Source organism: Geotrypetes seraphini, chromosome 5 (assembly GCF_902459505.1).
Source record: "Geotrypetes seraphini chromosome 5, aGeoSer1.1, whole genome shotgun sequence".
In the NCBI taxonomy this organism is placed as follows: domain Eukaryota; kingdom Metazoa; phylum Chordata; class Amphibia; order Gymnophiona; family Dermophiidae; genus Geotrypetes; species Geotrypetes seraphini.
In genome coordinates, this window is record NC_047088.1 from 234560905 (window position 1) to 234582948 (window position 22044).

General features: G+C 42.7%; 1 protein-coding gene across 7 annotated transcripts in view; it reads right to left on the reverse strand.

Moving 5' to 3' along the window:
* Nucleotides 1–22044, reverse strand: part of THSD7B (thrombospondin type 1 domain containing 7B) — a 924116-nt gene that overhangs the window by 600589 nt on the left and 301483 nt on the right. For all 7 annotated transcript variants that reach the window (XM_033944565.1, XM_033944564.1, XM_033944562.1 and 4 more), the window contains exon 4: nt 10546–11350. In XM_033944565.1, coding sequence (XP_033800456.1) covers nt 10546–11350 — 805 coding nt within the window. The remainder of the gene's footprint in view (nt 1–10545; nt 11351–22044) is intronic.

The following is a 22044-nucleotide window of genomic DNA, read 5'->3' on the forward strand; positions in this document are numbered from 1 at the left end:
TTGCAGAGTAAAGTCAGAAATGCTAACTGGATATACAAAATGCATATACGATGAATTAAATTTTAGTAAACTATTACAATATATATGTAGGAACTTTAATTTTAGAATATAGTTACCTCAAAAATGTACTGGAGGATTTATCTAGGAAAAAGTAGATTTTGCGGGAGTGGATGGGCCACTCCCCTTCTCTTTCACTGAGACAAAGGATCTCAGTGCACGCTGCAAAATCACTCAGTAACATGGGAGCAGCAGTTTGACTTTTAAGGGAACGATTTAAAGCTGTATGAATGGATAATTTTTCTTCAGTAAGTATATTGCAATACTTTTTCTTGGTTTCTTCTGTATTTTTCTTTATAATGTAACATTTAGGAATTCTTGGGTGAGAGGGAAAAACACTCCCCTAATATGCATGCAAGCGCCTTATATGGTATCAAGTATTCTTGATCAATTATATGCAGGCAGTAAAATGTCATCATATATTAGGTATATATAAGTAACCATAGCCGGATGGAATTTTGAGGGTGTTAAGACAGGGAAGTTGCATTTACACTATCTGAATTGTAATGTGCCTCCATTGTTCAAATGCCTTTGTGAACCAAAATTTCTGTTAAATTTAGTAAACAATATTTGATTGGAAATATTTGTACAATTATCATTATTCCAGTGCATCTATGAGCAGGGTAGAACCAAAACTTTGTTCAATGTCAAACTTAGACACCTAAACGGTGCCTAACTTTAGACGCATTTTGCAGAATCAGGGCCTGAAAGTGTAGGCCAGGGTTTTACTGGCCTACAATTCCGGTGCCTACTTTACATGAGAACCATGTCAACAGGGGCTCCTACCGACGCCTAGGGTCACTTCCCGTGCAAGTCACACCCACAATGACCGTAGACGTTGGTAGATATCTCTGTGGATGGGACAATGGTGGCCTGTTATGTAGGCGCCTGCAGACGCCTACGTTTTTTAAAATTAGTTTTTAATTGGTTTTAAATGACATGGTTAATTATTGCATCATTTATAGCCAATTAAACCAATTAAGTTAGTTGGCGGTCTAACTTTCGGCATCCCTATGATTTAGCATGCATTTTTGGTACACAAAAACAGTAAGCAAGCACCGGAGAAACAAAAGACCCCAGTGGATCAGTACCGAAATTTCAAACCTGGTCAAAGGGAAAAAAGAAGCATTTATCGCCTACAAACATTTAGGGAAGCGGGAGGTGAAAGAAGACTATCTGGACAGATCTAAAGCTGTCAAAAAGGCAGTCAGAGAGGCCAAGCTCTGAATAAAGGAGAATCTAGCGCGGAACATTAAGAAAGGGGATAAATCCTTCTTTAGGTATATTAGTGACAGGAAAAGAAACAAAGAAGGGATAGAACGCCTTAGGCAATCGAACGGAAATTATGCAGAATCGTATTCTACTAAGGCAGAACTACTAAACAAATACTTCTGCTCAGTTTTCACCTGTGAGGCGCCGGGAGCCGGTCCACAGTTACGGACAAGAAACAGTCAGAAAGACCCATTTCAAGACTTCGAGTTTACGCCCAGCAGCGTCTTTCACGAACCTTCAAGACTCAAGGTAAACAAAGCCATGGGACCAGACAACCTACACCCCAGGGTGCTCAGAGAGCTGAGCGAAGTCCTCGCGGCACCTTTAGCCGTGCTCTTCAATCTTTCCCTACGCACGGGAAGAGTCCCCTTGGACTGGAAAACAGCTAACGTTATTCCACTCCACAAAAAGGGCTGAAGGACAGAGGCGGCAAATTACAGACCAGTGAGCCTCACATCCATAGTGAGCAAACTCATGGAAACAATAATCAAACAGAAACTTGACACAATCCTGGACGAAGAAAACCTACGTGATCCCCACCAACACGGATTTACAAGGGCAGGTCCTGCCAATCTAATCTGATTAGCTTCTTTGACTGGGTAACCAGACAACTGGATGCCGTGGAGTCCCTGGACGTAGTATATTTGGACTTCAGCAAGGCTTTTGATAGCGTCCCACACCTCAGGTTATTGAACAAGCTGAAATCGCTGGGATTGGCTGAGTGGTAGATTCAGAGGGTGGTGGTAAACGGTACCCACTCCAGAACATCAAATGTGACCAGTGGAGAGCCACAGGGCTCGGTCTTGGGCCCGATTCTATTCAACTTATTCATAGGAGAAATGACCCAAGGGCTTAGAGGAAAAGTATCATTGTTCGCCAACGACGCCAAACTATCCAACATAGTAGATAAAAGCACTTTGCCGGACAATATGACGCAGGACCTACTACTACTGGAACAGTGGTTATAGACTAAAAAGTGTAAGGTAATGCACCTGGGTAAGAGAAATCCGTGCAGAACTTACACACTAGATGGTAAGATCTTGACTAGGACCACGGCAGAACGTGATTTAGGGGTGATCATTAGCGATGACATGAAGGTTGCCAATCAAGTAGAGAAGGCATCCTCCAAGGCAAGGCAAATGATGGGTTGTATCCGCAGAGGTTTTGTTAGCAGGAGACCTGAAGTCATAATGCCGTTGTACAGATCCATGGTGAGACCTCATTTAGAGTATTGTGTTCAATTCTGGAGACCACACTACCGGAAAGATGTGCTGAGAGTTGAGTCGGTCCAGCGAATGGCCACCAGGATGGTCTTGCGGCTCAAGGATCTCACATATGAGGAGCGGCTAAATAAATTGCAGCTGTACTCACTTGAGGAACGAAGAGAGAGGGGAGACATGATTGAGACGTTTAAGTATATCACGGGCCGTATCGAGGTAGAAGATGATGTTTTCTGTCTTACAGGACCCTCGACCACCAGAGGGCATCCGCTGAAAATCAGGGGAGGGAAGTTTCATGGTGATTCCAGAAAGTACTTCTTCACTGAAAGAGTGGTCGATCATTAGAACGATCTTCCTTTGCAGGTGATTGAGGCCAACAGCGTGTCGGACTTTAAAAGAAAATGGGACATTCATGTGGGATCTCTAGGGGAGTAAAATCAGGGGGGTGGGTCATTAGAGTGGGCAGACTTGATGGGCCATGGCCCTTCTCTGCCGTCATTTTCTATGTTTCTATGATTAACGTATGTCAAACACTAAGATGCCCATTATATTCCTATGGGCATTGTAGCATTTAGTGCAAACTAATTATTAGCGTGCACTAATGCAATTAGAGTACTCTAAATCACTTAGCACCCATTGATGAATTCCCTCTTACTGACTCTGTTTTGTAGGTCGCAAGGGATCACACACTGATCCTGTAATAATCAGCAAAGCAATCCACTTTCTGCCCCATCCGACATAGCCCCTCTGCAGAGAATACTTTTTTAAAAAAAATCCCAAAACTTAGTGCATGGGCTTGATGGACCATTGGTCTGACCCAGTAAGGCTATTCTTATGGTTTGCATATGCAGATCTCAAACCTACCACAGGAGCACAGTGGTTAGAGCTACAGCCTCAGCACCCTGAGGTTGTGGGTTTAAATCCACACAGCTCCTTATTTGTTTATTTATTAAATTTTCTATACTGTTCTCCCAAGGGAGCTCAGAATGGTTTACATGAATTTATTCAGGTACTCAAGCATTTTTCCCTGTCTGTCCTGGTGGGCTCACAATCTATCTAATGTTCCTGGGGAAATGGGGGGGATTAAGTGACTTGCCTAGGGTCACAAGGAGCAGCATGGGTTTGAACCCATAACCCAAGGGTGCTGAGGCTGTAGGTTTAACCACTGCACCACACACTCTTCTCACCCCAGACAAGTCACTTAATTCCCCATTGCCCCAGGTATGAGCCCACCGAGACAGATAGGGAAAAATGATTGAGTAACTGAATGTAAAACCACTTAGACTGTAAGTGGTATATAAATACTAATCTAATCTAATCTAATCTAAATCTTGGGTTTATATACCGCATCATCTCCGCAGATGGAGCTCGACACGGTTTACATGGTTAGGGAAGGAACGGAACTCCAGTGGAATTATATAAGTATGAGAGAAGAGAGGTTGGTGTGAGAGTGCCAGGAGCGGGACGGGGTTACGTTCTGGAGAAGAGCCAGGTCTTCAGATGCTTACGGAATGGTAGAAGGGGGCTCAAATTGCGGAGAGGGGAAGGGAGACTGTTCCAGAGCTGAGTGATTCTAATACTAAATGAATACTAAAATGAATAAATATATGAGCACATAAAAACATAAGAAGTTGCCTCCGCTGGGGCAGACTAGTGGTCCATCCTGCCCAGCGGTCCGCTCCCGCGGCGGCCCATCAGGCCCACTGCCTGAACAGTGGTCTTTGACTAATTTTGTAATTTACCTCTAATCCTGTCCCTATAACCTTACCTCTACTCCTATCTACTCCATCTTACAGTAAGCCTTTTTTCACTATGGTAAGCACATACTAGTGCTTACTGCAGCTTAATAAACAGAGCCCTAAATCTCAGTGCGTAAAATGGGACATTTGCTAAAGTGGCATGAGGTATTGCTAAAATAAAAGGGGCAGAGCAATGTGGGTTGCCATGTGTCATTTTACCACCAGCTTCTGCTGTTTTAGTATAGATTCCATTTTATGCAATGAGATCTAGGGGCCCTTTTACAAAGCTGTGATAAAAATTGATCTTAGCACGCAACAGGTCATATTTACTGCTGTTGTAAAAGTGACTTTTCCCCCCTATTGTTGAATTAATGGGCATGCGCTAATGTTGTTTTTAGCGTGCAGCCATTTTTTAAAATTCCACTGGCATAGCGAGGGTGAGTGGTGCCCCTCCTCTGCCCTCTGCTCCGTCCCCACTCCTTCCCAACCCCCCAACCCCAACCGCACGTATGCGCCCCTTCCCTTCACCGTACCTCTTTCATTTTCACAGCACGAACATCATCACAAACTTCCTGCCCGCTCCAGTGTCAGCTCTCCCTCTGATGTCATTTCCTAGGCACAGGACTCGGAAGTGACATCGGGCAGATCATCCTCCCCCCACCCCTTACTATGCCACTGCACAGGAACACTTAGGACTGGATTCTATAAGCAGTGCCATCGTTGTCATCCACCTAAAAAATGGCCACCGAATGTGTGTCAATCATGCAATGATACTGTTTCTAGAAATGCGGCTTTGTGAAAGGTAGGTGCCGGAAATGTCGGCCAGGGCTTTAAAGGCCTACATTTTCGGCACCTAGCTTTCATGCCTACAGTGGTGTTAGGTGTCAAAAAGTGCTTCCATAGACATGACGAAGGTGCTGCTTTTCTAGGCACCATTAGATGCCTACTTTTTAAAAATTATATTTTATTTGTATTTTAATGGCTTTTACCACTTACGTTATATGCCTAACTTAAGACACCTTTTTTAGAATATGGGTCTTACTATCAGACCTAGGCTTTCAGCAAATGGTCCCCTCGCCATCTCACTCTGCAGGACACATCCTAGACCTAATCTTTACTCAAAAAGATACGCTGCTCACCACTACCAAAACAGTACCCTGGTCTGATCACCATTTGATTACATTCAACCACACCTACACAACTACTCAACCATCAGCCAGGAAGCAAACCCAGAAGAAGAAAATATACAGTAATGACGCTATCAACTTAGAGGATCTCTTCACAGGCCTTTCCAACCTAGTGAAAACATTAAAACCCAAATCTGAATCTGTTCACTGGCGCACTGAGGTATAAACCCTATGGGGCTCATAAACGAAAGAGAAAAACGTCCAAAACCTGGCATAAGTTGGCACTTGGATGAACATTGTCCAAATACGTCCAAGTGCCAATAAAAAATGGGTTTTGGACGTATTTCTAAATGACCTAGGCCTTCATAGTGCTGCTGAACGAACAAAGCTAAACGGGGCGTTTCAGGAGGAGTGTTGAGGGCGGGTGTTGGGCGGGACATGGGTGGCTTAGACTTAGTCGTACAGCATGTATAACCGAAAGTTATACAGCCCAGAATTGACGGAACTTGGACGTTGTGACTTAGACCATTTAAAACATGGTCTAAGTCACAAAAACCCACCTAAACTCACCAGATAAGCACTGCAAACACATAATACAGACCCCCACATACTACCCCAGTGATCACCGACCCCCCCCCCGAACCCCTCCAAACCCCATAAAAATCGTAATCACGCCTGTAAAATTCAGTCTCCAGAACATTATCACCTGGCAGCCTGGCATAGGAAAGCCTACTCATCCTACACAGAGGCAACTTAAGTAATCTTGGGGGTGGGTTAGGGACCCATAGAGAGGAGGCCCCATGCCCATAAGCCCCTGTAATCACTGCATTGATACTGAAACATGTGCACTCCCCTATACACCCCCAAAACCTTTTTGTACTGGCATATAAGTGGCTCCTGCAGCCATAAGGGCTATTAGGGAGGTAGACAAGTGGGTCTAGGGGATTCTGGAGGTGATTTGGGGGGCTCACCATGACCTATAAGGGAGCTGTAGTGAGGAGAAGATATGGCACCCTTTTTGTGAAGTTCACAGCAGTGCCCTGTAAGGTACCCCACTATTTAGGTGCCATGTATGGGTGTTCAGTCCATTACTTTGTAGATCCCTCCCACGTCCAGAGCTTATTCTAGGCATTTTTGACTTGGACGAAAAGTTGAACGAAAATGTGGTATAAAGATGGCCGATTTAGCAACTTAAATGATCAGATTGGCAGGACGTATAATTAGACGATTTTTGAAAGAAAAAAATTTTGGACGTATTTTTCGAAAATGTGTCCTAGGCTGTTTTTTACTTTGGATGACTTGTGACTTAGACAAAAACTGACTTAGACGTTCCTTTCGATTATGCCCCTCCACATGTAGGGTTGTGCCGGTCAAAGCGATCAAATACTATCCCTGCAAATACTCCTCCCTCTGGTTTACTGATGACTTAAGAACTAAGAAAAGAGAATTAAGGAAAGCGGAAAGGAAATGGTACAAATCCAGGCTTAATAGTGATAGGTCCAAACAGAAGGAATTGCATGAAGAATATAAAAAAGCCACCCCAGAGGCTAAAAAGATATACTACTCCCAACAACTATTAAAGACCCCCAACAGAATGAAAATTTTTTTTAGCTAACAAAAAAGTACTCACAACATCGCAAGGAGACAACCAATGTCTTGACACCAAACTCAACAGTGAAACGCTCTCATACTACTTTATTGACAAAGTGGACAAAACACTCTTACTTCAACTCCACCGCACTACAGATATCCCTCCACAACTCAGACAAGATAATTAAAACTACGAGAAACCTAACTCACTTCAAAGCTGTCTCCCTACAATGACATCAACAAAATACTAGATGCTATTCGACCTTTTGGCTCAAACCTAGACCCCTGTCTGCCACACCTCTTAGTGGCTGTGAAAGATGCCTTTGTAGACTATATCCTTCCTCTCATCAACACCTCCATACAAACAGACATAGTGCCCACAAACCGGAAGTCATCAGGCTGATCTTGAAAAAACCCACACTCGACCGTAACGTGCACAGCAACTTTAGACCTGTCTCTAACCTACTCTTCGTCTCCAAGATCCTGGAAAAACCCAATGTTAAACCAATTACACTCTTTCATCGACAAACAAGGAACCCTATCTGCCTTCCATTTGGGATTCAGGAAATTCCACAGTACTGAAATCATCCTTCTTGACATCACTGAAGACTGCTAAAAATTCATGGATAAGGGTAATGATGTCCTTCTGGTGCTGAAATTGGTATCTGAGACACTGTGTTACAATGGTTTGCCTCCTTCCTGAATAATAGATCCCAAAGTGTACTGCTCAACGATGTGCTATCAAAACTAAAACCAATCAAATGCGGTGTTCCATAGGGGGCTCTGCTATCCCTCCTATTATTCAGGCTCTACATTATACCTGTCCTAGACCTTGCCTACATATACCAAATATAGATTCACTCTTTTGTGGATGACATCCAACTATACCTACTGCTAGGAGAAACCCGTGATACCCAGATCGCAAAACTCCTGAGAACTGCTTGTTGGAAATCAAAAACTGGATGTCCGTCAACAAAATTACAGCCTCCAAGATGGAACTCCTTTGGATCTACAAAGAACATTGCAACTACATTTGTCCCTAACTATGTTGGGACTTGACTACCAGAACTGCCAAAGACTAAGCATGTAGCCTAAGAATATTCCTTGACTCAACCTATCACTCTCCAATCACATCTCTCTGTTGGTATCTTCTTCATTTTACTACCTATGACAACTCCGAAAAATAAGGAACTACTTTTCTGAGTCTGACTTCACCCAGTTACTCTATGCCTTAGTCCTCTCTCGCATAGACTACTGCAATGCGCTATTTAATGGTCTCATGGAGAAGAACGTACATCTCCAGCGTGTACAAAATGCAGCAATCAGACTTTTAAAGAACCTCCATCCCCGTGACCTGGTCTCTCAGGCTTTATTGTTGGCTTACTGTCTGTCCGTAGCCAAATGCTGTGTCTTCAAGGGCCTGATGCTAGCGTTCAAATCCTTGCATGACATGGCACCGGGCTACGTGATGGCCAAGCTTCCTCTGTATGTGCCAAAAAGGACCCTCTGCTCCCAGGATGAAATACACCTCAAAATGTCCCTTGGTCGTGCCCTTCAACTGAAAACTGCCAAACGATGGTCCTACTCCCACTTCATACTGACCCACTGGAATCAACTACCCCCAAAGAAAAGATCCCTTGAAGGACTTCTCAACTTTAAGAAAGCACTAAAAACATACTTGTTCACCTAACTCCCATGACCGATAGATTACAAAGAAATTTATATTGATACAAGATCCTTGGTATGTGTCACACTAGGATAAAAACTTGTATTGCAAAATCTTGTACTGTAATTGTGCCAAATTTCACTGGTAAACTGCATATTATGGATATTGGTATTAGATATCTAGCATGTGTCGAGTTAGGATAAAAACCTGTACCAGGAAAAAAAAACCCCAAAAACTTGTACTGTAACTATGGCAAATTGTAACTTGTTAACTGTATATTATATATGCTAACCTGTAATCCATCCTGAGCTCTTTGGGGAGGATGTGATTAAAAAATGAATTAAATAAATAAATAAACATTGCCATCCACTTTGTAGGCCGTAAGGATTCTTAAATTATCCACCTGCTAACTGGTTAGAGCAGGACCACTCACACTCCACCTCCGGCATGTTCGTTAAAAAAATTATAAAAATTGCAGTTTGCGTGTGCAGATTTCTACAGGACACCTGAGGATGTCTCAAGATATTCCATTTTTGGGGGGCATTAGGAGTGTGTTAGCACCTAATGCAGCTTAGTAGAAAGACCCCCTAATTACTAATAACTGGGGTTAATGATAAAATAACACATCTTAACGGTGCCCACATTGATAAAAGGGTACTCCTTGGTTTGCTTTTTGGCCCACTTTTGTTCATTGCACATACTGGAACTTGAACTCTCTTGCAAGGTGCCGCTGAAGAGATTTCAGCCCAACCAAGAAGAGAATGATATGGAGCCATGAAACTTACAAGTGATTACACACTTTTCTTGACACTATTTTGTTTCATTTCATATCAATGAAATGAAAAGTGCCAAGAAAACTGTGGAGTAACTTCTAAGTTTCATGGCTCCATATCATTCTCTTTTTGTTTGGGCTGAAATCTCTTCAGCGGCTCCTCGTATTTCAAAGAAAAAAGTACAACTGCATTGTATATTTAAAAAATAATCCCCAAAAACATAAAAGTGTGATGTGACTTTGCAAAAGTACACATTCCATGAGCAATAGTACAAAATGCTTGGAAACAAAAACAAATTTTATGGGTTTTGCACTATTTTTCATACAATGTTATTTCATAAAAGTATACTAAAAGATAACTCACATCAGTGAGCTGTTGCAATGCAAATTTATGCAAAGCAGCTCAATAACACTAAGGGCTCCTTTTACGAAGCAGCATTAGGCTTTTTCACTGCCGGCCACAGCAATGTTAGCTCCGACGCTCATAGAATTCCTATGAGCATCAAGCTAATACTGGTGCTGCGGCCAGCGATAAAAAAACCAAACGCAGCTTTGAAAAAATTGGAGGGAAGGGCGGTAAATAACATGAAAATAAGCACACCCAAAAAGTTTTGCAGGCCAATGATTTCAATGGTATAACTAGACCTGAAGGTATATTTATTTCTTCAGAACTGCTGGAAAAAAACCCCACCCTCCTTACATAGTAGCGATTGCAATTTTTAAAGGGTTCTCATAGCTCAAAATGGAGACCTCCTTGGTTTAGAGCAAGGGTGTCCAACCTGCGGCCCGAGGGCCACATGCGGCCCCGGGAAGTATTTTGTGCAGCCCCAGTCGAGGGCGATGCAGTGTTTTCCTCTTCTGCCCCCGGGTGTTTACCATCTTGCTGGCTCCCTCCTCTGTCTTGCTGCAGCGTTTGCATGTTTGTGCAGCCCCAGGAACATTTTTTTCGGCCAATGCGGCCCAGGGAAGCCAAAAGGTTGGACACCCCTGGTTTAGAGTATGTGGGAGGAGGAGGGTTAACCTGCTGGGCCAGTCCATTGGTTTATAGTTATATATTGCTACAAATTTTTTTTTTTGGTAATAGTTAGGGTCATCGTCTTACCTCAACATGGCATTTTTTCCATCACTCCTTGTACATCTAACCTGCCTCGTCTGATAACCTATTTCTATCTCCCATGGCTTGGAATGATGATGTTTATAACTTTGATGCTTAAATGTACTTCGTTCAGTAGAATCTGAACTAAAATCCAACATAGTTCGTCCACTTAGGTTAACTTCCTTAAGATGAGGAAGTCTACATTCACTCCAAGGTCCAACCTTAAGATTGTACTTATGTTCTTCATCTACAGGACAAGCAATACGGTAATTGCAACTTCTTGATTCAGTAAGATTTGGGCATTTCAATCCACCATAGAGGGGAGGAGAGATAACTGAACGAGTTCTATGTTGAAGACTCTTTCCACATGCCTTGCTACACTCAGACCATGGTGAAAATTCTGATACAACACAGTCTCGTGGACAGGGTATGAGGCAAGCTTGTTCCACAGGTGGCTGAGGTGTGAAATATTCACATATTTCATTGGCAACAACTGTTCTGTTCAACTGCTGAATACAACGCACGTTCCTGTGTTGTAGTCCGTGTTGCGCCGTCACACATTCTGAAGTCCATGGTTTGACTTCACCATGAGCAAAAGGGACAAGAACACAATCTTCCCAGTCTGAAACGTCCCACTCGAAGAGTTCATTGTGCCAGTCACATATTTTGAAACAATGTCTCTGGCTGGTCAGTCTGTCGTGTTCTTTGCAGTTTGAATGATGAGCTGTCCAACCTTCTATATGAACACACCATACTGTTCGACTCTGAATACCTCCTGGTCCACAGTCACCCATGCATCGCCCCCAGTGACCTGAGGAAAAAAATATTAGGCAAATACTAAAGTTAACATATTCATAATTAGAGCTAAATAAAACAAAAAGTAATTGCTTACACAATAGAGAATAACATGCAATCTTGTGACTTTAATGCATAATGGGATAATATCTGATGAGACTCAATGTAACTTGTTTTTGTTGAAAATGATGTTGTTTTGGGGCCATTGTACTAAAGTGTTTTAACATTGGCCATTTAACATGCATAGACATGGTTTTATCACATGAATTAGCACTCAGTATTAATGAAATGCACATGAAGCGCACATTACCACAGACACTGCAGATGCCATGTACTTGTGTGTCAACGGTAGCATAAAACCTTAACTAAATACATCGTTACAGATATCTACCGAGGTTAAGTATTTGGGAAAACTGAAGAGATGATGTACAAGATACCATATCAGACCATATATTTTGGATACAAACCATTTATTGATTAAAGACTTGGGGCTCCTTTTATCAAGGGTTAGCGCGTCGGACATTTCATCACGTGCTAACCCCCGCGGCAAGCCAAAATACTAACGCCTCATCAATGGAGGTGTTAGCGACTAGCGCGGCAGGTGGTTTAACGCGCGGTATTCCACGTGTTAAACCCCTACCGCGCCTTGATAAAAGGACCCCTTGGTATCTTGTACATCATCTCTTCAGGTTTCTTCTTTGTTTGCTGTTTGACATATTACTACAGATTTGTTAGATTTTTTGCTTGTGTTAAGTTTTTGGGTGTCATTGTGGATTCCTACCTGACATTTAGAAGTCAAGTTCAAGTAATGATCAGGAAGATATTTTTTAAATTACGTTTGCTGAATAACCTTAGATTGTAGCTGTCAGGCAGTACTTTTAAGACCATTTTGCAAACTCTTGTCTTATCATGTCTTGACTATTGTAACCTCGTTCTTCTAGTAATACCTCCAAGAACATCAGTGGAGGAGATATTCTCAATCTAGATAAGCATTTATACTTTTCATGGAATGGAAAGAGGCAATTATCAGACCAATTATAAAAAATCCAAAAGAAGCAATATCACGCGAATCAAACTACCGACCCATAGCCAACCTTCCTTTTCTTGCCAAATTAATAGAAAAAAGTAGTTTTTAATCATATAAATAACTTCATAGAAAACACCCACACATTACACCCCAATCAGACAGGCTTTAGATCAAAACATTCAACTGAACATTCTATGATAGGACTCACAACTAACATACAGTACTATTTAGATCATCATAAATCAGTTCTTCTGTTTTCACTTGATTTATCCTAGGCTTTTGATACCATTTACTTATCAAAAGATTATCTTCAATTGGCATTTACGACAAAGTATTAAATTGGTTTGAATCATATTTTCAAGAACGTTCAGCTAAAGTCATCTTTAATAATTCATCATCTAACAACTTCATTAACTCTTTCGGGATCCCACAAGATTCAATCCTTTCTCCACTTTTATTTAATATTTTCTTATCTCCCCTCCTAACCCTCAGTCAGTCTATTGGATTTTCCTCATTCGCATATGCGGATGATATTCAACTTTTATATCCTATAAACTCAGCAGATCCAACGGAAATAATAACCATAAATAATAAATTAAACCAAATCAGCAAATGGCTAAAGTCAACATGTTGGCCTTAAACACAACAAAATCTTCTGTAATGTTTTTTCCATGAAAAAAAGATCTTAAATTCTCACCACATATACTCCTAAATAGCACCCCTCTTAAAATAGTTACTACAACAAAAATATTGGGAATAACACTAGATCAGGAACTCTCATATCATAACCAAATTAGCTCAGTAGTCAAAATTTGTTTTTACAAACTACGGCTCATCAGATCACTATCAAAAGTCCTAAAACCTGAAGCTCTTAACACTTTAATCCACTCATTAATCATTTCTAGACTAGACTATTGCAATACTTTATACCATGGCATAACCAATAAAGAAATTGGGAGACTTCAGATAATACAAAATACAGCAATAAAAATTATAACAAATTCAAAAAAATATGACCATGTTACACCACTTTTACAAACTGCTCATTGGCTACCAATCACATACAGAATAACTTTTAAAATCATACTCTTAACATTTAAAATTCAACAATCACGTGTCGCTATTTTTGGACCGTTTTTTGATACCATACTCTTCATCCAGGACACTCAGATCAACACAACAACATCTATTAACTATTCCGTCTTTAAAAATAATAGGGACCAGGAGATCTACCATTTTTTTGGTTATAGCACCCCAGCTCTGGAACAATTTACCACTATTTTTACATAATGAACCTTCTTTAGAAAAATTTAAGCGTTCCCTTAAAAGCTTTTTATTCAAGGACACTTTCAATGTATAGAAAATATTACCTACAAGTACTAAATCCCGGTTTTTAATGAGTGTTATGTGTAGGTCGCCAAAATACTCTTTATTTTACTTTATATCTTGGATTTGAGATCCTACCATATATGTTTTATATGACCCCTCCATATATGTTTTTTCCTTAAATGTTTCTCTTTCTTTTCTTAAAAATTGTAGTTCACCCCCATTGCCTTTTGTACCAGTTTGTAATAGAATGCTAAAATTTGTCTATATTATCTTGTTTGTTATTTGTTAATTGTTATTTTAAAAACAATTGTTATACGCATTGACATATATGATATTGCGTAGATAACAAATTCCAATAAACTTGAACTTGAAACTTGAAACCTGTTTGGTAGTACTTTTGAAGTAAAGAGAAAGAGGTTTTTTGGACCAGTGATAGAAGTTTGCAGGGGAGCTAGTACATATACAGCTCTTTTCTTCATAGCTGCGGTGAGGGGTGTCAGGTTAAAAGCGCGCCGGGACAAAGGCGCGCCCAGACAATTGAGCGGCGCGCCCAGACAATTGAGCGCAGCGCGGAGGCGCGCGCCGCTCAAAATTACTGTTTTTAGGGATCCGACGGGGGGGCGTGGGGGGAACTCCCCCACACTTTACTTAATAGACATCGCGCTGCGTTGTGGGGGGTTGTAACCCCCCACATTTTACTGAAAACTTCACTTTTTCCCTGTTTTTAGGGAAAAAGTTAAGTTTACAGTAAAATGTGGAGGGTTACAACCTCCCCAACCCCCCATAACGCCGGCGCAATGTCTATTAAGTAAAGTGGGGGGGTTCCCCAACAAAACCCCCCGTCGGAGCCCCTATAAACAGTAATTTTGAGCGGCGCTGTGCTCAATTATCCGGGTGCGCCTTTGTCCGCGCCGTTGTCTATGAACCGCGGTGAGGTTCTCTCCGCAGCTTCTGAGGCCTTTTTAACTCCTTTAGAAATGTTCTAAGGTGATAATAGAGCATAATATACGTAACATAAATAACTGGAGGTTGTTCTGTATTTTGTAAATTGTTTATTTACCCCAGTTCCTCCATTGGTTTTGAGAGTTGTGATTACCTAGAAAGGGTTTACACACTTGAATGTCTCGCCAATGGAACTTGTATACCGCCTTTTTGTAGTTATATAACCACACTCAAAGCGGTTAACATACAGGTACTTCAAGCATTTTCCCTATTTGTCCTTGCGGGCTCACAGTCTATCTAATGTACCTGGGGGCAGTAGAGGATCAGGTGACTTGCCCAGGGTCACAGGGAGCAATGTGGGGTTTGAACCCACAACCTTGGGGTGCAGAGGCTGTAGCTCTAACCACCATGCCACACTCTCCTCCTTTCACTGTTCTAAGTGATGCAGTAGTGAGGATAGGCAGTCTGAAACAGCACTATTGGTCCAACTTGCTAAGCTAGTTCTTGGGCAGTTTCTAAAATCGTTTTGCACCATTTGCATATCTGTAAGGTTCCTCCATTATTAGGAATGCCAGCCATTTCTATTTTGGAAACCCTGAGAGTCTCCCTGTAAGAAAATTGTGTAATTATTTTGTTCACAGCTTTATTCTATAAAATTTCCTAATCTTTATAAATGGTCAAATATATGCAGATGCCATGCTGCAAACCTCTGAATGTCACAAATATCAAGGCATCTATATATTACTAGGACTGATTAAATTATTTTTTGCATTGGGCATGCAATGACTCAAAGCAATCACTGCCAATGAAATGATTAGAGTCTGAAATGTCTACAGACCAGAAAACACAAGAAATGTAAGTGAACTTCTTTCAGAGAGAAGAAATCATGACTGATTGGGGGGGGGGGGGGAAACAACCCCAAAAACCTTGTGCAAGATAATTTTTATAAAGGAATTAGCCACTTAACTACAGAACAAAGGAATCATAGTAACATAGTAAATGACAGCAGATAAAGACCTGAACGGTCCATCCAGTCTGCTCATTAGTTATGCCCCTTAAAAATACATGATTAAATCAACTTGTCTCTTCTTTGATATTTCTGGGACATAGACTGTAAAGTCCACCTGGTATTGTCCTAGGTTCCAACTGCTGAAGTTGCCATCTAATCAAGCTTTGTGACATCACTACTGAGGCTGGCTCTTGGGCATTGATGGAATGAGGCATTATGACATCACAATCTAAACTCTGCAATGTTGCTACTCTTTGAATTTTTGCAAGGTAACATAGTAAATGATGGCAGATAAAGACCTGAACAGTCTATCCAGTCTGCCCATTAATTATGCCCCTTAAAAACACATGATGAAATCAACTTGTCTCTTCTTTGATATTTCTGGGCCATAGATTAAAGTCCACCTGGTATTGTCCTAGGTTCCAACTGCTGAAGTTGCCGTCCAAGCTCACTCCAGCCTATCCAACCATCCCGTTGCTTGCAGGATATCTATTCTAAAGTCTGGTCAGTAACATCCTCGTGTTCCAAGTTAGTGGAGTTCCCATTGATGCCATCTCTAGCCCATCTGACACCAAATCATCACATGTGGGACACAGACCGTGCAAGTCTGTCCAGTACCGGCCTTAGTTCTTTAATTTACATCCTTCGTTTTCTAATTAGAGATCCTTATGTTTATCCTTGTACTAAGCTGCAGTAAGCACTAATGGATACTTAGCAAAGGTTAAAAAGTACTACTGCTAAGCACATTCAGGCATCATTGGCACATGCTCCTCACATGGAGGCGGAGAATAGCCATGTTCTGCGCTGATAGGCTGCCACAACTACATTGCTGCGGGTTAACCGATTAGCTTATGGTTAGCACATGAGCCCTTATTGTCTAGAAAAATAGGTTTCAGTAAGGGCTCTTGCACTAATGGGAAAATTATTGCATGGACATTAATTGGGAATAATGGAAAATGGGGCCATTTTACTGCCATGCTAAAATGGCCTCAGCGAGTGGAAAAGACCTGTGCTCGGTGCAGCGCTGGCCACCTTTTAGCTCTGCTTAGTAAATGAGCCCCCAATGACTAGATTCATTATTTGTTCATTGCCTTATGCATATTTTCTATTTATTTTGGGGGGTCCTTCTATCAGTTTACATTTTTTAGGTGCCATCAACTCATGTTTGAGCCCTAGCAACTTGATGAACATCATCAAGTTTTCGTGGCAGAATACAGAAGTAGATTGTCGGGCTTTTCTTTTGGGGTGACGTTGTGTACATGGTTAAGAGAAATATATTATAGGGTTACATTACGTGCCTATTATATGCATACACAATTCTTTTATAGTGGAAGTCTTCCTACACCATTATGTCATAAATGTGAGAGGGAGGGTCATACTTTAGGTCATGCATTTTGGTTTTGTCCCATAATTCAGCACTTTTGAAAGCGAATAATAAATTATATGTCAAAGATAATTGGAAGACCTTTGCTCTGTTCTTCCTCCCTCTTTATTTTGGATTTGCCAGAAGCTTTTGGCCATTTGCCTAAGGGACATAAGGCGCTGTGTAGGAAAATGAGTCTATTGGCTAGAAAATGTATACTTCAATATTGGACGATCCCTGACCCTCCGAGGTTTTGGCATTGGCGAAACCAATTACATCAGTTGGCCATTTGGGAAGCTAGAGATGCTGGATTTACTAGAAAGCGAAAGATGTTGTTTCTACAAACCTGGGATTCATATTTGCAAGATTTACATCCTAAGGGCCGTAGTGCGGTTTTAAGTTGGGTCTCTTAATTGGGCTTTTATTTAATTGATTGAAAATAATACTGGTATGTTTTGATAAGGTAGGGTAGAGAGTACCATTGGGTGGGGTGGGGAGGGTGTGGAGAGGGGTGGTAGAGGTTATTGAAAGGTTCACATAGTCACATATAGATAAAGTGGGGGTTTACTGAAAATGGAATATGTTTATTTTATTATGTATATTATTTTATTGTATTTGATGCATTATTCTTGTAATCAGTGCCTTGATGATATATTTGTTGTATTTGATGATGTTTGCATCAATAAAACCGTTTGAATCTAAAAAAATAAAAAAAAATTTGATGTCACATCAAATGCAATCCTCCACCTCCAACACTGCCCATCTGCTGCTACCCAGATGGGTGGTACATCATTAGTCTGATATCTCCACTGATATCTTACTATTCAAAACATTCAAGTGGGCATTCTCAAAATAGACTTCCTACACATCTTTCTGGTCACTTTCTCTCCAGTGCATCTAAATCTTAAAGGAGTATGCTATAGGTGTGTTTTGGGCGGGCTTAGGACATGGACACTCTGCAGGGATAATCAAACTTAAAAAATAATGTCTGGGGCACCATTTAGACGTTTGGCACTAGACCTGTTTTAAAAATGGATAAGGATCAAAGAGGTGCCCAAACCAGATGACCAATGGAGGGATTAAGGCAGCTGTCTGTGAACAGTTTGCTAAGAATGTTGGCTGCTTGAATGTCCGAAAAGCTTGCTTTTGTGCATTTTTCTTGTGAACATCTTTATATTCGAGAATGGTCAAAAAAGATAGATGTACTAAAGGCCAAAACATCTACTTAAGTCATTTTCAAAAAACAAAAAGAGACAGACATCCTGTAGTTTTGAAAATGAACATTTTCTCTACTGGATTTCTGGATGTCTTTCTCAAAACGTACAAACTCAGACTTAAGACATCCTATTGAAATGTCCCTCCATAATGCCTATGTACAAAATAGGCGTAGTTAAGGGCTCATGCACTAATGGTCATGTGCTAATGGGAAGATCAGCGTGTGGCCACTATTGGACAAATGAATAATGCAGGCATTTTATACCTCCACTAAATGTGGCTTCAGTGCACATGAAACTCATATCCTAATCATAGAACAGGTCACTTTTTAGCACAGCCTCGAGGAGAGTATTGGCTTAGTGGTTAGAGCTACAGACTCAGCGCCCTGAGGTTGTGGGTTCAAACCCTGTGTTGTTCCTTGTGACACTGGGCAAGTCACTTAATCCTCCACTGCCCCAGGTACATTAGATAGACTGTGAGCCTGCCAGGACAGATAGCCAAAGGGCTTGAGCTCCCTCTTGCCCCGATGTCATCGGGGGGGGAGGGGGGGAGTGGATTCTGTAACTGGTGTTCTGTTTGACAGAATCCAGCTTTTAGGCGAAGGACTTGCTCCTCCTTTGCCTAAAAGCCCTTGTTTTGGACGTTTGGGGCTTAGGGTTTTTTTTAGGTTGATTATATGGCATAAGTTTAGACGTAGTGGTGGTCTGGGCGTTTAAACAGCTGAACGTAGAGGCAGGCCATTATTTTAAAAAAAACTCTTTTTGGACGTTTTTTTTTTTTTATAATGGACTTTTTCCCTGCTTCTACTTTCAAAGTTTAAGGCCTTAGGCCAGGGGTGTCCAACCTTTTGGCTTTGCTGGGCCGCATTGGCCGAAAAAAATGTTTCTGGGGCTGCACAAACATGCAAACGCTGCAGCAAGACAGAGGAAGGAGCTGGCAAGACAGTAAACACCCGGGGGCAGCAGAGGAAAACACTGCATCGCCCTTGACAGGGGCCACACAAAATACTTCACTGGGCTGCAGGTTGGACACCCCTGCCTTAGGCCAAAAGGGGACTTAGACTTTTTTTTTTATTATGCCCCTCTATGTGTTTATCATTTGTATTTATCTGCCCCACTGACAATTTTGTTTTAAACCCATTTTGTTTTGCTTTTATAAATTTGTATGTACACCGCCTAGACTTAGCTAGGTGGTATCAAACTGAAATTAAACTTGAAACTTGAATTATATGCTAGTCTGTCAGTCTTCCAACACCTTCATTTCCTCTTCACCATAGTTTCAGGGTACCTTTCATTACTTTCACCTCCAAGGGTACAAGTTCCCTCTTAACACTCACCATCAGATTGGAGTGAGTGGGTAAAATATAATTTAGTACAGGCCCAAAGGAATTGGTCATCTACCTCTCCATCTTTCTGGGCAGACAATGCTGCCCTCAGTGGGTTAGGTGGACCTAGTACTTTAGGGATATGTCAATCAAATGAAACTTCAGCCTACCCCATGTCTATCCACTTGGGAAGACTGCCCCTCTACAGTTGGACTTCTTGCACTTGGGATATTTATTTCTTCCTTCATACCAATGTTTCCTCGTCACAATAGTCATAAGTAATTTGGTTCTTTTCTACCTGCATACAAATGAGTGTTTAGGCTGTTCTGCAGTGTTAAGGAAACACCCTTCCCTATTCAGCCGATTCACTGCTCAGTTCTGAAGGCTTTAAATATTTATCCAGAATCAGATCATTTCCAACACAAGGCTAAATTGCCTTGGTTAATATCAGATGAAAAAATGATAAAAAGTTTATTTATAACCAGAAAATATGATATATGCTAACAATCATGGTCATACAGATTTGTCTTATATGTATCCAATTATTTCATGTTTAAAGCCACAGCATCAGAAATTGTATCCTGTCTTTGTAAATATTAATTAACATGACATTTGCAAATTGACTTCCATTCTTTTTTTTTTTTTTTAGTCCCAGGAGCTTTATTTATAGTTCTATTTTCATTTATTGAGTGACATGTCTGAAAAAAAGCAGGAGTAGGTAAAATCAATACAAAGCAGAGCTGACAAAGGTGGAAAATTAGTCTCAATTAGACTAGTGCAGTGTCAGAGGATGCCTGACCTCTGGGATATGGGTTGAGACCACCATTTAATTTCACATAGGTCCCCAAACTGCTTACAGATGGTAACGAAAGCTCAGATCTCATTTTAATATTATAACTTATGCATTTGTAAGTATTCATTATAGAGACTATGAGACTTTCTATGGATCCACTGTATTACCATGCCAATTAAACTTTTCATCAATTTCTTTTTTGCAAAGCATACTGTTTAAAGGTCAACCATCTCTCTCCCCCATCCAATCCGTTCAAAATGCGCTGCACGACTCATATTCTGTGAGAGCTGCCACGCTTACCGTATTTTCTCGCATATAATGCGCGCGTTATACGTGGTTTTTCCATACCGCGCATACCCTTGCGCGTTGTACAAAATTTTTTTTCATAGTTCCCCCCCCACACCGACGTCCGATTCACCCCCCCGCAGGACCGCTCGCACCACCACCCCGAAGGACCGCTCGCACGCACTCCCACCCGCACCCGCACCCCCACCCCCACCCTGAAGGACCGTTCGCACCCCCACAGCCTCCCGACCCCCCCCCCATCATGTAGAAGCTCCTACCGGTATCCTGCTGCTTCCTCTTGGCGGTCCCAACACCCGACACGATCGGGGCAAGAGGGAGCTCAAGCCCTCTTGCCCCAGCCAACCACGGCACCCCCGACACGATCGGGGCAAGAGGGAGCTCAAGCCCTCTTGCCCCCCCGACTCCCCAACTACCCGACAATATCGGGCCAGGAGGGAGCCCAAGTCCTGGCCCTGGCGATCCCCCCCCGCTAGTTGTTCAGGCCAGGAGGGAGCCCAAACCCTCCTGGCCACGGCGACCCCCTACCCCCACCCCGCACTACATTACGGGCAGGAGGGATCCCAGGCCCTCCTGCCCTCGACGCAAACCCCCCTCCTCCCAACGACCGCCCCCCCCAAGAACCTCCGATCACCCCCCCAGCCGACCCGCGACCCCCCTGGTCGACCCCACGACACCCCCACCCCCCTTCCCCGTACCTTTCTGTAGTTGGCCGGACAGACGGGAGTCAAACTCGCCTGTCCGGCAGGCAGCCAACGACGGAATGAGGCCGGATTGGCCCATCCGTCCCAAAGCTCCGCCTACTGGTGGGGCCTAAGGCGCCTGGACCAATCAGAATAAGCCCGGGAGCCTTAGGTCCCACCTGGGGGCGGGGCCTGAGGCACATGAGCCCAACCCGACCATGTGCCCAAGGCCCCGCTCCCAGGAGGGACCTAAGGCTCCCGGGCCTATTCTGATTGGCCCAGGCGCCTTAGGCCCCACCAGTAGGCGGAGCTTTGGGACGGATGGGCCAATCCGGCCTCATTCCGTCGTTGGCTGCCTGCCGGACAGGCGGGTTTGGCTCCTGTCTGTCCGGTCAACTACAGAAAGGTACGGGGAAGGGGGTGGGGGTGTCGTGGGGGTCGGCCAGGGGGGTCGCGGGTCGGCTGGGGGGGCGGTCGGAGGTTCTTGGGGGGGCGGTCATTGGGGGAAGGGGGGTTTGCATCGAGGGCAGGAGGGCCTGGGATCCCTCCTGCCCGTAATGTAGTGCGGGTGGGGGTAGGGGGTCGCCGTGGCCAGGAGGGTTTGGGCTCCCTCCTGGCCCGAACAACTAGTGGGGGGGGGTTGCCAGGGCCAGGAGGACTTGGGCTCCCTCCTGGCCCGATATTGTCGGGGAGTTGGGGAGTCGGCGGGACAAGAGGGCTTG